Raw genomic sequence first — 14,405 nt, forward strand, 5'->3', positions numbered from 1 at the left:
TTGTTGTTGAAATATAGGTTGAAATGATCGGCCCTCATGGGCTTTTTCTGTACCCATGTCACCCCCTTTTCTTTTTCTGTATCCCCATTTCTTTTCTTGAAAATAAAAAATTTGAAATATAAAAAAAAAAACAAAGGAGGAAACCCAGCGTCTGGTGATGTCCATGGGTTCCAGACTTCAGGCCGTCATTGCCTGCAAAGGATTCTCTACAAAGTATTTAAAAAAACATTTATGGTAATGTTAATTTGTCCAATCACTTTTGATCACCTGAAATGAGGAGGTAGTGTAGAAAAATGGTGGCAATTCCTAAACTTTTCACAGGAGATTTTTGTTTAACCCCTTGAAATAAACCTGAAAGTTTAAACTTCAATTGCATCTCAGTTGTTTCATTTCAAATCCAATGTGGTGGCAGCAAAACCCAAATCATGAAGATTGTGTCACTGCCCAAATAATTCTGGACCCAACCCACACACCCACCCACACAGCAAACACTCTGAACAAGCATAGCTGCAGTGTAAAGAATGGGGGTGGGACAGAGCATGAGTATTGAAGTACAGCGAAGCTGGGGTCATTGATCATATCCAAGCCCTTATGAAGATTAGTCTAAAATGATGAAGATCAAAGTTATAATATACATTTTTTTTTTATTGGAAAAAATTAACAAACCTTCACAGAATAAAAACAGGAAGCGGATCATAAACTCAGCAGAACAATTAGAAGGTCGGCCAGATCAGAGGTTTCATTAGCGGTTGTGTCCAGCGTCTTTGTTAGCGGTTTTGTCCAGCAGTGCCGCCTTGTGGTCATTTTCTGTGCTACATCCTGGACCCCTATAACCCATTACATAGCTGGACAGAAAAACTACTGCACTACCACCCTGCAAACTGCAGTGGCAGCCATATTTGTTGTAACAACTTTCCCATGAACAGATAAAACAAAGAAAAAACCTACACTGTAACCAGTGTCAGGAGGGGGCGCTAAAGCCGGTTTACTCTTCCAAACTGGATCTTTTATGCAATGGTAAAACTTGTATTTCCCAATAGATTTTCTTCATTAATATACAACTATTTACACGTGATCATTCTTCATCAAATCTTGGGAGATAAAACGGCAGCGTTATCCCAGTCCATACGGGATGCCTCGGATTCTCCGTGCGAGCTGCATGTCCTTCACAAAGAGAGTGCCCCTGTTGGCCTGGTGATTTAAGTGGTAAGAATCTTCAAAGAGACTCACGAGGAAGGCCTCAGCTGACTGTGGATACAGAAGAGCATTAGTCCCTCTTAAAGTGACAGCACTCCCGGTACAATTTACTACACAGCTCGAAGGACTGATCAGATTTCACTTTTATGAGCTGTTAGCTAGAGTGATGGTGGGGGGGGGGGGTCTGGCCTCTGGAACTCCCACTATGCATCACAATCCCTATGCAAATGTCCCGCTAGGGCATATGGATGTGCTAGAGGGGGCGGGGGCTGAGTAGTGAACCACTGCAAAGAGCAGCTCCCTCTCTGGTTGACCCATGCGTTACATGGACAGTGCATTGTATGAGATACTGACCTCTTGTAGCGCCATAAGTGCGGTGCTTTGCCAGTAGTAAAACACGCCGCGGGAATACTTCAGGCAGATCTCTCTCACCTGCAAGAATAAAAGGGGAATATCACCGACAATAAAGAGGAGTAGCCGCAGAGGACACATCCACTCACCAGGCGGAAAAACAGGGTTTTCTGAATGAGCAGATTGGTTGATTTTTGGTACTTATTTCCATCAGCGCACGCGCTCCTGGGCGGTAGCGTCGTCTTGGTTGCGTGCTCGGTCTGTGACTTGTTTCCCCACAACCTGTAAGAAAGAAATCCATAATCACAGCTGAAAATGAATCTCCCGCTACATGGAAATTCACTGTCTGGCCGGGGTCACACGTAGGGTAAACACGGCGGAGTTTCTGCAACGGATTTCATTGCGGAAACTCCACAGCGTGATACAGAAGCAGAAGAGTGGAGGAGATTCAAACAAATCTCATCCAGACGCAGCGGAAAAAAACCTGCCAAACTTACCCAGATCTCTCTGCTCCTGTGTTCAACCCGGCCTCCAGTGATGATGTCTCATCCCATATGACTGCTGCAGAACATCAGAGGGACACGTCACCATGGCTACGGGTAAGTATGGTTTTTTTTCTACCTTCTATGGACATTCCAGCCGAAAAACTGCACTTTTTCAGCCAGAATTACCTCCGGTGCCCAGGGCCAATACGCTGTGTACTTTTACGCCGCGTATCTGCCCTGTGTGAACATGGCCTATTACCTTAATGTCCCCCAAGGAACATCAGGTAAACCGATTTAAAACATAACATGCTACCTGCAGCCACCACCAGAGGGAGCTCATTGTATATGGTTGTACATTGAACTTGGTAACAAAACAGTATGCAGTTCACACATTGCGTAAATACGGCGTATACCTGTATTATAATGCGGAAAAATCGGCAGCATAATACAGTAGCAGCAAAGTGGATGAGATAAAACACGTCTCATCCACACGCTGCATAAACGGAGTAGAAAAAAGGCTCAGAAATTGACGTCACAACATCGCGGCTGCCTGCGCGGAGCCGCTCACGGCAGAGTGCATAATTGGGCAAGGAGCAGTCAAACTTGACTATTTCCGTCGATCCCATAGGGAATGAATAGAGCGGTCGGACTGCAGGTTGGAAATTCTTAGATCCCTCATTTCATAATATATCTTCATGGGTGTGAGCTGTGTTCTCAGATTCCCTTCCCAGGGCCATATAGTAACGTGCTTCCTGCAACCACCACTAGGGGGAGACGATTGTGCACATGCATACAGCTCCTGTTGTGCCTATATAAATCAGTCCTCAGTTTGCTCCCCCTAGTTACGGCCTTGTGCTACAGAAATTTCTGTATGTAATAGATTTTTACCTGCATAGAAACGAACCCTCTAAGATATAAAGCTGAGAAACGGATTACAATCTAGTATTACACGACCCGAGGTTATCTGGAATTCATTTTTAAAATAAAATATATAATGAGAGTGATAAGATGATCAAGGTGCAACTTTCTCTTACTTGGCGGAGATTGAGGAGGAGCTGCAGGTTTGTTCTGTGGCTGCGCCGACTTCCTGCGGGACGAGCTTTTCTGGGGTGGTTTCATGATGATGTAAAACGCTGCTGAGAGACATACAATCAGTTAAGCGGATAAGAGATGGTGACAATTCAGCAGAATCACAGGTGACGTAGGATAAACGGAGCGGTTTTATCATTCCCCACAACTCCCCCCCCCCCCCCCCAATACCAAAACATTCAGGTGTCGGGAAGGTCGATTTTACTGTATCCAAGTCGCCACAGAGCGCTAGACTTATATACGTATATACTGACTGATGCCACCAATGCAAGTGACAAGAAAGTGATGACATTGACGGTGAAGATATGAGATTGCCAGATGTCAGTAATTAACGCGCGCTGCATCAATGAATACAATAGATCCTCGTGGCATCAATTACCAGAACAGCGACATCAATGATCTATTTAATAATGCGGCAACAGTAGAGCTACCCGCAGCAGATCCCGCAAGCAATGGGCAGAGGTTTGCAGACGTAATGGAGCCGTCTTTTCAGGCGTGATTCGAGGCGTAAAACGCCTGAAAATAGGTCGTGTGCACATAACCTTACAGAGAATCCGTAATCCAGACAAAGGTGGGAAATTTAAAACTGGAGCAAAGGAAAAGTGGAGCAGTCGTCATGGAAATGAAAGGCCGCAGCTGGAGGACGATGAGCTGCAACAATGCAGTACAAATATACAGAAATAAAACCTCTAATAATCCATATGATCTCTAGACACGCAGCAGCGAAAATGTATAAAATCAACACACACGATAGACTAGGAGAAGAAACATTCAGTCGAGAGTGCAACTTTTTTCTTAGGACTCTCTGCTTTGTGCCGTTTCTCTGTTATTCCTCCTGGAAATGTAAGAATTGACAGCTGTGTGTTACTAGTTGGGGGTGTGTCCCTACACAAACTGACAACGTCCAATCAGTGCTGACAGAGAGACTGTAGGGACACGTCCTTTGATGAGGAGAATGGCAACACAAAGTTATCTATTAATACATAAATTTCTAGGAGGAACAACAGAGGAACGGCACAAGCCAGAGATCTGAGAAAATACGCTCCAGAATAGTTATTTCATGGGGAATACAGGTATTTACTATAAGGGTATGTTCACACGCAGTGGTTTCAGACCTAATTCTGGCGTTTTACGACTCGAATTACGGCTGAAAAAACGCCCCTAATACGCCTACAAACATCTGCCCATTGCTTTCAATGGGAATTACGATGTTCTGTTCGCACGAGCCTTAATTTTACGTGTCGCTGTCAAAATACGGCGAGTAAAATTACGGCTCGTCAAAAGAAGCGCAGGACACTTTATGGGACGTTTTTGGAGCAGTTTTCTCATAGACTCGTGAAAACAGCTCCAAAAACGGCTGTGAAAAACGCGAGTGGTTCAAAAAACATCTGAATATCAGGATCTGTTTTCGCCATAAAACAGCTCCATATTTTCAGACGTTTTTGCTCACTGCGTGTGAACAGAGCCTTACAGACACGTCGGGAGAAGTGACGGCTCCTCTTTAACCCCTTAGTGACCAACAGTACGCCTTTTTACGTTCCTCACTAATGGGCTTTAGGCTAATGCGACGCCTTTTAACGTGATCGCATTAGCCTAAAGTAGCGCCGAAATTAAAGATCGGAGCTCCGTTCTCTCAGCTACCGGAGGTAGCTGAGAGTTCGGGGCAACGACCAGAGACCATAACGAGTGGTCTCTGGTCACGTGATCGCCGTGAATCGCTATTTCACGGCGTTCATGCTAAAGCGGCAGATAATCGCCATTTCTCTCTCCTCTCATGGAATAACTCCTTAGAGAAGAGAACGGGTAATTAGTGCGCCCCCCCCTCCCACGTTCGATCCCCACCCCGTCGGATTCCCCTTAATGTCCGATCCCCCCCCCCGTCCGATTCCTCCCCCCCCCCCCCCAAAATGGCGCCCGAGTGCGCTTTGCATATCTTACCTGTGTCGTCATCTGGCACAGCAACAATCAGGGACCGTTGTGACAGGTTTTATCACAGAGATCACCTGATCAGGGACCAATCACAGAGATCACTGACAGTTATTTTCATAACACAGCCAGGACATGGGCTGTGTTTCTCTCTCCTCCCATTGTAGTTGTTCTGAGAGGAGAGAGAAATCAGTCTAAGTCCTGTGCTGTGAAGAAAGAAAAAGTGAAAAAAAATCATCGTTCTTATACACATATATATAATATATAAAATCTATATTAGCGTCAGCGCTAGATTAGCGTCAGCGCTAGTTTAGCGTTAGTGCTAGTTTAGCGTTAGTTCTAGTTTAGCGTTAGTGCTAGTTTAGCGTTAGTTTAGGTTTAGTGCTAGTTTAGCGTTACTTTAGGGTTAGGGCTAGTTTAGCGTTCGTGTTTAGGGCCGTTTAGAATTAATTTTACGTCTGTTATATAAAAAAATAAAAATATATAAAAAAATATATATATATAAAAAAAAATAATAATAATTTGTGTCGTTTTTAGGATTTTAGGTTTACTTTAGGGTTAGGACTTATAGGGCATATATATATATATATATATATATATATATACATACACATATCTATAAAATATGTCTCAGCGAATGTACAGCGCAGAGCAAGCCTACGTCTTGCTATGTTCCAACACTTCTGAAAGCGAAACAGACACCGCTTCAGAATTTGTTCCAGACAGTGACAGTGACGATTCTAATTCCACCGCTGAACCCCATAGTCCTATGGTGGTGGATACGTTAGTCGCTGTAGAGGTGTCAAGTGCAGGGCCGAGTGTTGCAGTCCCTCCCGTGATGTGGGGTCCTGCACTATCATTTTCCCCCCAAGTACCCCAATTTGAAGCGACCCCAGGAATTTGTGTCGACGTCCAAAATTTTACCCCCTATAATTTTTTTAATTTATTTATATGTGATACTGTCCTAGACTTGATAGTCCAGCAGACTAATCTGTATGCTAGGCAGTTTGATCTACAAAAGCCTGCGTCTATGTACTCTAGAATGTGAAGCCCCACAAGTGTCCCAGAAATAAAAAAAAATTTAGGCATTACCCTCAATATGGGTTTGGTTAAAAAACCCTCTGTCCGGTCCTACTGGACTTGTAGTGCTGTCCACGCTACCCCTGTATTTGCAGCAGTGATGTCCAGAAACCGCTGAGGCCCTAATGCGATTCATGCATTTTACTGACAATTCCCAAGTCCCCCCAAGAAGTGACCCAGCCTAAGATCGGCTTAATAAATTAAGGCCATTAATCACCCTTCTAAATGATTTATTTTTAAAGTTGTACACCCCTGATAAAAATTTGTCTGTAGATGAATCGCTCATGAGCTTCAAAGGGCGTCTTTCCTTTCGTCAATTCATCCCTTCCAAACGAGCCAGATATGGGGTGAAATTGTACAAAGTGTGCGAGAGCACAACGGGTTACACCTGCGGTTTCAAAATCTATGAAGGCAGGGACTGCCAAATTCATACCCCAGGCTGCCCAGAAACTATTGGCACCTCTGGCAAAATTGTGTGGAACCTAATGGAGCCATTTCTGCACAAGGGGTACCACGTCTATACAGACAATTTTTATACCAGCGTTGCCCTTTATAAAGCCCTCCATGCTGCAAATACAGGGGCCTGTGGGACAGTACGGAAGAACAGAGTGGGACTCCCACAACAGTTGGTGTCCAGGCGTTTGGGAAAGGGAACATCCATGGCCCTTGCAAGTCAGGAATTGCTTGCAGTGAAGTGGGCCGACAAGAAGGATGTCTACATGCTGTCCACCGTACACACGGACACCACTGTGGCAATTACGGAGAGGGGGGCTACCACTGCAAAGCAGAAACCTGTCTGTGTAACAGACTACAACAAATTTATGGAGGGTGTAGACCTTTCCGACCAGGTGCTTCAGCCTTACCTGGTGAAGTGCAAAAATAAGGCCTGGTACAAAAAGGTAGCAATCTACCTCATCCAGGTTGCTACCTATAACAGTTTTGTTATTTTCAAAAAAGCCCAAGGAACGCTCACTTTCCTTCAATTTCAGGAGAAGGTCATTGAGCATCTCCTTTTTGAGTCCACTATACTGGCACAATCCTGCGAATCTGAGGATGTGCGCAGGCTTTCAGAGCGCCACATTTACACACTATTCCCTCCACTGAGACCCAAAAATATCCCCAAAAAAGGTGTCTGGTATGTAGCAAGCATGGCAGGAGGAGGGATACCCGCTTTTATTGCCCCATGTGTCCATCAAAACCAGCCCTTTGTAACTACCCCTGTTTTGAAACCTTTCACACGGTTGCAAATTACTAGAATTTAACACAAAAAAAATAAAAATGGGTTGGGGGCCTTTTTAGGGAGTCAATTTCTTTATATTTTCTTTTTAGTTCGTGGGCTTTCCAAGTAGGGATTATTTCTTGTGGGAGAGGTTGTAGAGCACATTTTTTTCAGACCGTGAAACTAATTTTACCCCTTATGATTTTTTTTATTTATTTGTGGGTAATCAAGTGCTGGAATTAATTGTCCAGTACAAAATCCCACATCCACAATTTTTTTATTTTGACTGTTCTTATGACTATGTCCTGCCACATACAGCTGTTACATTCCTAATTCTGTACCGTGATACGGGCATGATCTTTTTTTTTATTTGGAGGATCTCTAATAATCGAGCTGTTCCTTATCAATACACCATGGGCTTTGTTACGGTTCTTATGGAAATACTGACATAATTTTGGGGATTAGTGATCCTTTACTGTTTATATAGATGGTTTTGGACACTGTCCCTTTATATATTCTGTAGGTGATTGGTTGTTTTGTGCACATAGCGGTCCCTACCTTGCCGGGCAGGGGCCTGTTATGGTGTACCGCGTCACTTGGCACATTCGTCCCTCATAAGGATTGATGGAGCTAAAGAGACGTTGTACAACCAGTCACTGAAAAAAAAAACCTTGTCATGACAGCGCTGCAGGTGTTCTTCTATCTAGTGAACAGACTCGAGTTTGCAACATAGTTGGATACATTTTCCTCCATTTGTTTGAAGATATTGCCTGTCACTCCAGTACAGTTTATTTTTTCCTCTCTGACTGATTTTATATTAGGACAGAATTCTGTCCACAATGACATCATAATGGCACCAACTGCTTCTTCAGCAAGACATAGTCATAAGTACAGGCAAATACGTCTATAGCGACATGTATCCGTTATGAATACACGGCTTCACTTCTCTTTTGTATGCCGCACAAATTTATTAATGTGGCATATTTCTAACAAAATAACCTACCACGTCTCCTCTATTTCATGTGGAAACGTAATAAGAGTTTGAAAAAAACATTATATACCCATAGTGTCTGAAATGATAACCATTATTTCCTCCTTTAAAAATGTTTGGTCCGCATGCCCACTACACCACTAGATGAATACCTTTAGGGGTTTAGTTTTTAAAATGGGGTCATTTCTGCGTGGTTTTTTTTTGTTCAGGCTGCTCAATGCCTCTAAATGCATGATATGGGGCCTAGAATTTATTCAATTGAAAGCCAAAGGGTGCTCCCTCTCTATTTGGCCCAGCCACACGTCTAATAAGCAGATTGGGGCCACAATGGGAGTATTTTTGAAAACAGGAGAAACCGGGTGATAGATTTTGGGGTGTGTTTCTTCATTCTCATGGTCGCTTTACAAAGAAATCGGTCTTCAAAGTGATACTTTTATATAAAAAGTGATTTTTTTTTTTATTTCACCAGCTATGCATTACATTTAGCAAAAAACTGTGGGGTCAAAATACTCACTACACCCCTAGATAAATACCTTAAGGGGTCTAGTTTTCTAAATGGGGTCGTTTATGGGGAGTTTCTATCGTTCTGGTAGTTCAAAACCTCTCCAAATGTACAGTGGGGTCTAAAACATTTTCAAGCAAAATATGAGTCCTGAAAGCCTCCGGGTGCTCCCTTCCTTTCAGGCCTTGCCGTGTGTCCAGGCAACGCATTAGGGTCACAATGGGGGCATTTTTGAAAACAGGAGAAACAGGGTGATAGATTTTGGGGTGTGTTTCTTCATTCTCATGGTCGCTTTACAAAGAAATCTGTCTTCAAATTGATACTTTTATGAAAAAAGTGAAATTATATTTTTTTTATGCCTGCTTTGCATGAATTCTTACAAAAAAACTGTGGGGTCAAAATACTTACAACACCCCTTAATAAATACCTTAAGGGGGTCTAGTTTTCAAAATGGGGTCACTTGTGGGGGTTTCCACCATTCTGACACCTATGAGCCTATGAAAACCTGGCTTGGTGCAGAAAAACAAAATTTACTACAAAATTTATAAAATTATTACTTAACTTGTAAGTCTTCTAAATTGCGCAAAAATTATTTTATTTTTTTTCAAAACTGCTGCCAAAATAGAGTAAAGAGATGGAAATATATATTTAATAAAAAAAATTGTACAGTATGTGTGTACATATGTGACATATTGCAGTTAAAAATAGGGAAAAATGATAATTTTTACAAAATTTCTTAAATTTTTCTATTTTTTAAGTAATTTCCGCAAATCGTATCAGTCTACTTTTACCACTAAAATAAAGTACAACATGTGACGAAAAAAGGACGCACGTGCTGCCCGGCGTGATGTCAGCATCACCGTATCTATCAATGATTATACACTGAACTCTAGAAAACTGCCAGATACACCAGGACGACTGTATACATCAGAGTTTCCCAACCTTTTCAGGCTCGAGGCACCCCAGGGAAAAAAAATAATTCTCAGGGCACCCCTACCAAAAATTGTTTACAAAACGACAAAAAATGTCGAAAAACAAGCACTACACTCTTAGGTTGTGTTCACACAACGTTTTTTTGTAAGGCAGAAACTAAAAGTCTGCCTCCAAATTCATTTACGAATTTTGAGGCAGATTTTGAATTGACAGCGTTGTTTGACTTTTTTTTGCCCACATGTTTTTTAAGCCGTTGAAGCGAATGCAAAAACCGCAGACAAAAAAGCACCAGAGGTCAGAGGCGGAAACCACTTGAAGACCATCAGCCCCCCACTCCCAGTAATGACCGTCAGCCCCCCCACTCACAATAATGACCGTCAGCCCCCCCACTCCCAGTAATGACCGTCAGCCCCCCACTCCCAGTAATGACCGTCAGCCCCCCCACTCACAATAATGACCGTCAGCCCCCCACTCACAGTAATGACCGTCAGCCCCCCCACTCCCAGTAATGACCGTCAGCCCCCCACTCCCAGTAATGACCGTCAGCCCCCCACTCCCAGTAATGACCGTCAGCCCCCCCACTCACAGTAATGACCGTCAGCCCCCCCACTCACAGTAATGACCGTCAGCCCCCCACTCACATTAATGACCGTCAGCCCCCCACTCCCAGTAATGACCGTCAGCCCCCCACTCCCAGTAATGACCGTCAGCCCCCCACTCACAGTAATGACCATCAGCCTCCCCCACTCACAGTAATGACCATCAGCCCCCCCCACTCACAGTAATGACCATCAGCCCCCCCACTCACAGTAATGACCGTCAGCCCACCACTCACAGTAATGACCGTCAGCCCCCCACTCACAGTAATGACCGTCAGCCCCCCACTCCCAGTAATGACCGTCAGCCCCCCACTCCCAGTAATGACAGTCAGCCCCCCACTCCCAGTAATGACCGTCAGCCCCCCGCTCCCAGTAATGACCGTCAGCCCCCCGCTCCCAGTAATGACCGTCAGCCCCCCGCTCCCAGTAATGACCGTCAGCCCCCCGCTCCCAGTAATGACCGTCAGCCCCCCGCTCCCAGTAATGACCGTCAGCCCCCCGCTCCCAGTAATGACCGTCAGCCCCCCGCTCCCAGTAATGACCGTCAGCCCCCCACTCACATTATAATGACCCCTCAGTAAAGCCACGATCAGCCTCAGTCCCCCCGCCCCCCGATAAAATAACCATCTGCCCCTCTAGTAAAGGGACCATCACAGACAGAAAGTGTGCTTACCCCTGGGGAAGGAATAAATAAGGAGGTATAAGAACTACAACTCCCAGCATGCCCAGACTGTTGCGTGATATCAGAGGACATTATAGAGAGGAGGTATAAGAGGAGAGAACTACGACTCCCAGCATGTCCAGACTGTTATTATGGGATATCAGAGGACATTACAGTGAGGAGGTATAAGAGAAGAGAACTACAACTCCCAGCATGTCCAGACTGTTATTATGATATATCAGAGGACAATACAGTGAGGAGGTATAAGAGAAGAGAACTACAACTCCTAGCATGTCAAGGCTGTTATTATGGGATATCAGAGGACATTACAGAGAGGAGGTATAAGAGGAGAGGACTACAACTCCCAGCATATCCAGACTGTTATTATGGGATATCAGAGGACATTACAGTGAGGAGGTATAAGAGGAGAGAACTACAACTCCTAGCATGTCCAGGACGTTATTATGGAATATCAGAGGACATTACAGGAGAAGGTATAAGAGGAGAGGACTAGTACTCCCAGCATGCCCAGGCTGTTATTATGGGATATCTGAGGACATTACAGTGAGGAGGTATAAGAGGAAAGGACTACAACTCCCAGCATGTCCAGGACGTTATTATGGGATATCAGAGGACATTACAGGGAGGAGGTATAAGAGGAGAGGACTACAACTCCCAGCATGTCCAGGACGTTATTATGGGATATCAGAGGACATTACAGGGAGGAGGTATAAGAGGAGAGGACTACAACTCCCAGCATATCCAGACTGTTATTATGGGATATCAGAGGACATTACAGTGAGGAGGTATAAGAGGAGAGAACTACAACTCCTAGCATGTCCAGGCTGTTATTATGGGATATCAGAGGACATTACAGGGAGGCGGTATAAGAGGAGGACTACAACTCCCAGCATGTCCAGGACGTTATTATGGGATATCAGAGGACATTACAGGGAGGAGGTATAAGAGGAGAGGACTACAACTCCCAGCATGTCCAGGACGTTATTATGGGATATCAGAGGACATTACAGGGAGGAGGTATAAGAGGAGAGGACTACAACTCCCAGCATGTCCAGGACGTTATTATGGGATATCAGAGGACATTACAGTGAGGAGGTATAAGAGGAGAGAACTACAACTACCCACATTCCCCCGGCTCCATTTCTCACACAACTGCTAAGAAAGTAAAGAAAAAAACCACTTACCCTGCCCAGTGTTAATGGCTCCTCTCCCTCCGTCAGGCTTCTAGTGGGAAGCGGTGGGCGGTGCTTGTAACAGACGTCCGCGCGTCACGTCTGCTACAACGTCGGGGGCGGAGCTTGTAGCAAAAAAAATAGAAAAAATGTAAAAAAAAATTTTTTTTTTTTTTTTTTTTTTTTTGCCGTGGATGAGCCGCGGCACCCCTGAACAGCTCTCGGCACCCTGGTTGGGAACCACTGGTATAGATTATATAATAGTCCCACAATATAAAAGCCAAGAAAAACCAAAAGGCTCCCGCACTGCGTTCTTCCAGGTTATGTATCGCCCCCTTGTGGCTAATAGAAGAAGTACACAAAATGTTCAAACCATCGCTAAAGCCAACAAAACTATATCCTGATGTTTCATCTCCCACAATCTATAATAATTATAATACACGATCACCGCGCGGTCTCAATGACGTCATCAAGACCTCGGGCTGTAAAGAAAAGCCTGTTTATACCCCTGGGTTCCAGGATGGGTCTATTTTAGGCTCGATGGGTTTCTATCAAGTTCTATAGAAAATGCTTAGAAACGTTGTGATATTAAAAAATAAACCATTTATTGACATTAAGACCCCTTTACCAATGCCGATAATCATACGAGCGCTTGTTTTCGATCACGGGCAGCGACGATCAGACGATAAACTGCACTGATTGGTCAGCTGATCACATCTTTTATGCGTCCCAAAAAATCCTCGTTGTCCACAGCGTACAAACAACGGATGTGCTGCCGACAATACGTAAACTGTACGAGCACGGACCATCGTATTAACCATCGCTCATCCCCGTACAGCGTGCGTCGGCTCGTGTAAATGAGCGCCGACTCACTGGATACATCGTTGATCGTGCAAGTTCCATCTAGTGAAAAACTGTAAACAGGGAGGAGGGGGATGCAGCTGCAGTTTCTTATGCCCCACGCACGCGACCGTATTTTTCATCAGTAATTACAGCAGGGACTCTCCCATAGAAGTCTATGGGCGCTTCCGTAATATGGGCGGCTATGGATACGCATCCGTACTCTGACTATATTTACGGAAGCGTTGCTATGCAACATGCTGATGACATCATTTGCATCCTCCCTCTTTTTTTTTTACGGATCCGTATATACCGATGCAATATGGACTGTATTTCGGGATAGATGAAAATACGGTCGTGTGCATGGGGCCTTACTTGGTGTTGCAATGAGGGGGGAGGGGTAGCGGCTGGTACTTGCTAGTTATACTATTACTGATATACTCATTAAAGGGCTCTTCCCATCAGACACATTTATGACGTATCCACAGGATGTCAGATAGATGAGGGTCCCACCTCCGGCTTTGTCTGATCTGTTTCCGTAACTCCCATAGTAGTGAATGCGGGTCCCAGAGGTGGGACCCCAATCTACCTGACATTTATGACATATCCGCTCGTTTGCTCCGGTCACACGGAGCTATGGATGACACGGAGCTATGGATAACACGGAGCTATGGATGAGGGTCGAGCGGTCGTTACTCCGATCGCTCGTCCCCATACGTTATTATCATGTCGGCAGCGCGTTTCTCTGTTTACACAGGGAGATGCGCTGCCGACAACAATAATATTTCACTTTTTTAACCCCTTCAGGACTGAGCCTGTTTTGGCCTTCAGGACGAAGCCGATTTTTCAAATCTGACATGTGTCACTTTATGTGGTAATAACTCCGTAATGCTTTTACCTATCCAAGCGATTCTGAGATTGTTTTCTCGTGACATATTGTACTTTATGTTAGTCCAAAAATTTGGTTGATAAATTCAATATTTATTTGTAAAAAACACCAAGATTTGGAGAAAATTTGCAAAAATTAGCATTTTTCTAAATTTAAACGTATCTGCTTGTAAAACAGATAGTAATACCACACAAAATAGTTACTAGTTTACATTTCCCATATGTGTACTTTAGTTTGCCATCGTTTTTTTGAACATCCTTTTATTTTTCTAGGACGTTACAAGACTTAGAACTTTAGCAGGAATTTCTCATATTTTCAAGAAAATTTCAAAAGGCGATTTTTACAAGAACCAGTTCAGCTCTGAAGTGGCTTTGAGGGCCTTATATATTAGAAAGTACCCATAAATCACCCCATTTTGAAAACTGAACCCCTCAAAGTATTCAAAACAGC

The 14,405-nt window shown here is 44.1% G+C and overlaps 1 protein-coding gene across 2 annotated transcripts; it reads right to left on the reverse strand.

Moving 5' to 3' along the window:
- Positions 1-624: 624 nt before the first annotated feature.
- LOC142751014 (histone H3-like centromeric protein A) lies at positions 625-12,317 on the reverse strand. 2 transcript variants are annotated; one of them, XM_075859988.1, is made up of 6 exons: positions 12,239-12,317; positions 3,068-3,169; positions 2,046-2,109; positions 1,698-1,830; positions 1,552-1,629; positions 625-1,248 (listed from the first exon to the last, which is right to left on the reverse strand). In XM_075859988.1, the coding sequence occupies exons 2-6, from the start codon at positions 3,150-3,152 to the stop codon at positions 1,114-1,116; spliced, it is 495 nt and encodes a 164-aa protein (XP_075716103.1). In that variant the 5' UTR covers positions 3,153-3,169; positions 12,239-12,317; the 3' UTR covers positions 625-1,113. The 2 variants fall into 2 exon arrangements, with proteins under 2 accessions (XP_075716103.1, XP_075716104.1); XM_075859989.1 differs by having other exon boundaries at positions 3,068-3,166; positions 12,239-12,303.
- Positions 12,318-14,405: the final 2,088 nt, after the last annotated feature.

Source organism: Rhinoderma darwinii, chromosome 3 (assembly GCF_050947455.1).
Source record: "Rhinoderma darwinii isolate aRhiDar2 chromosome 3, aRhiDar2.hap1, whole genome shotgun sequence".
Lineage (NCBI taxonomy): Eukaryota > Metazoa > Chordata > Amphibia > Anura > Rhinodermatidae > Rhinoderma > Rhinoderma darwinii.

Bases quoted from the DNA above. Each gene is read 5' to 3' on its own strand.
- LOC142751014 (XM_075859988.1), bottom strand. From the start codon at position 3,152: ATGAAACCACCCCAGAAAAGCTCGTCCCGCAGGAAGTCGGCGCAGCCA. The intron at 1,831-2,045 runs GTAAGTTTGGCA...TCTTTCTTACAG, and splicing joins ACAGGAGCAGAGAGATCTGG to GTTGTGGGGAAACAAGTCAC. The intron at 1,630-1,697 runs GTGAGTGGATGT...TTATTCTTGCAG, and splicing joins AAACCCTGTTTTTCCGCCTG to GTGAGAGAGATCTGCCTGAA.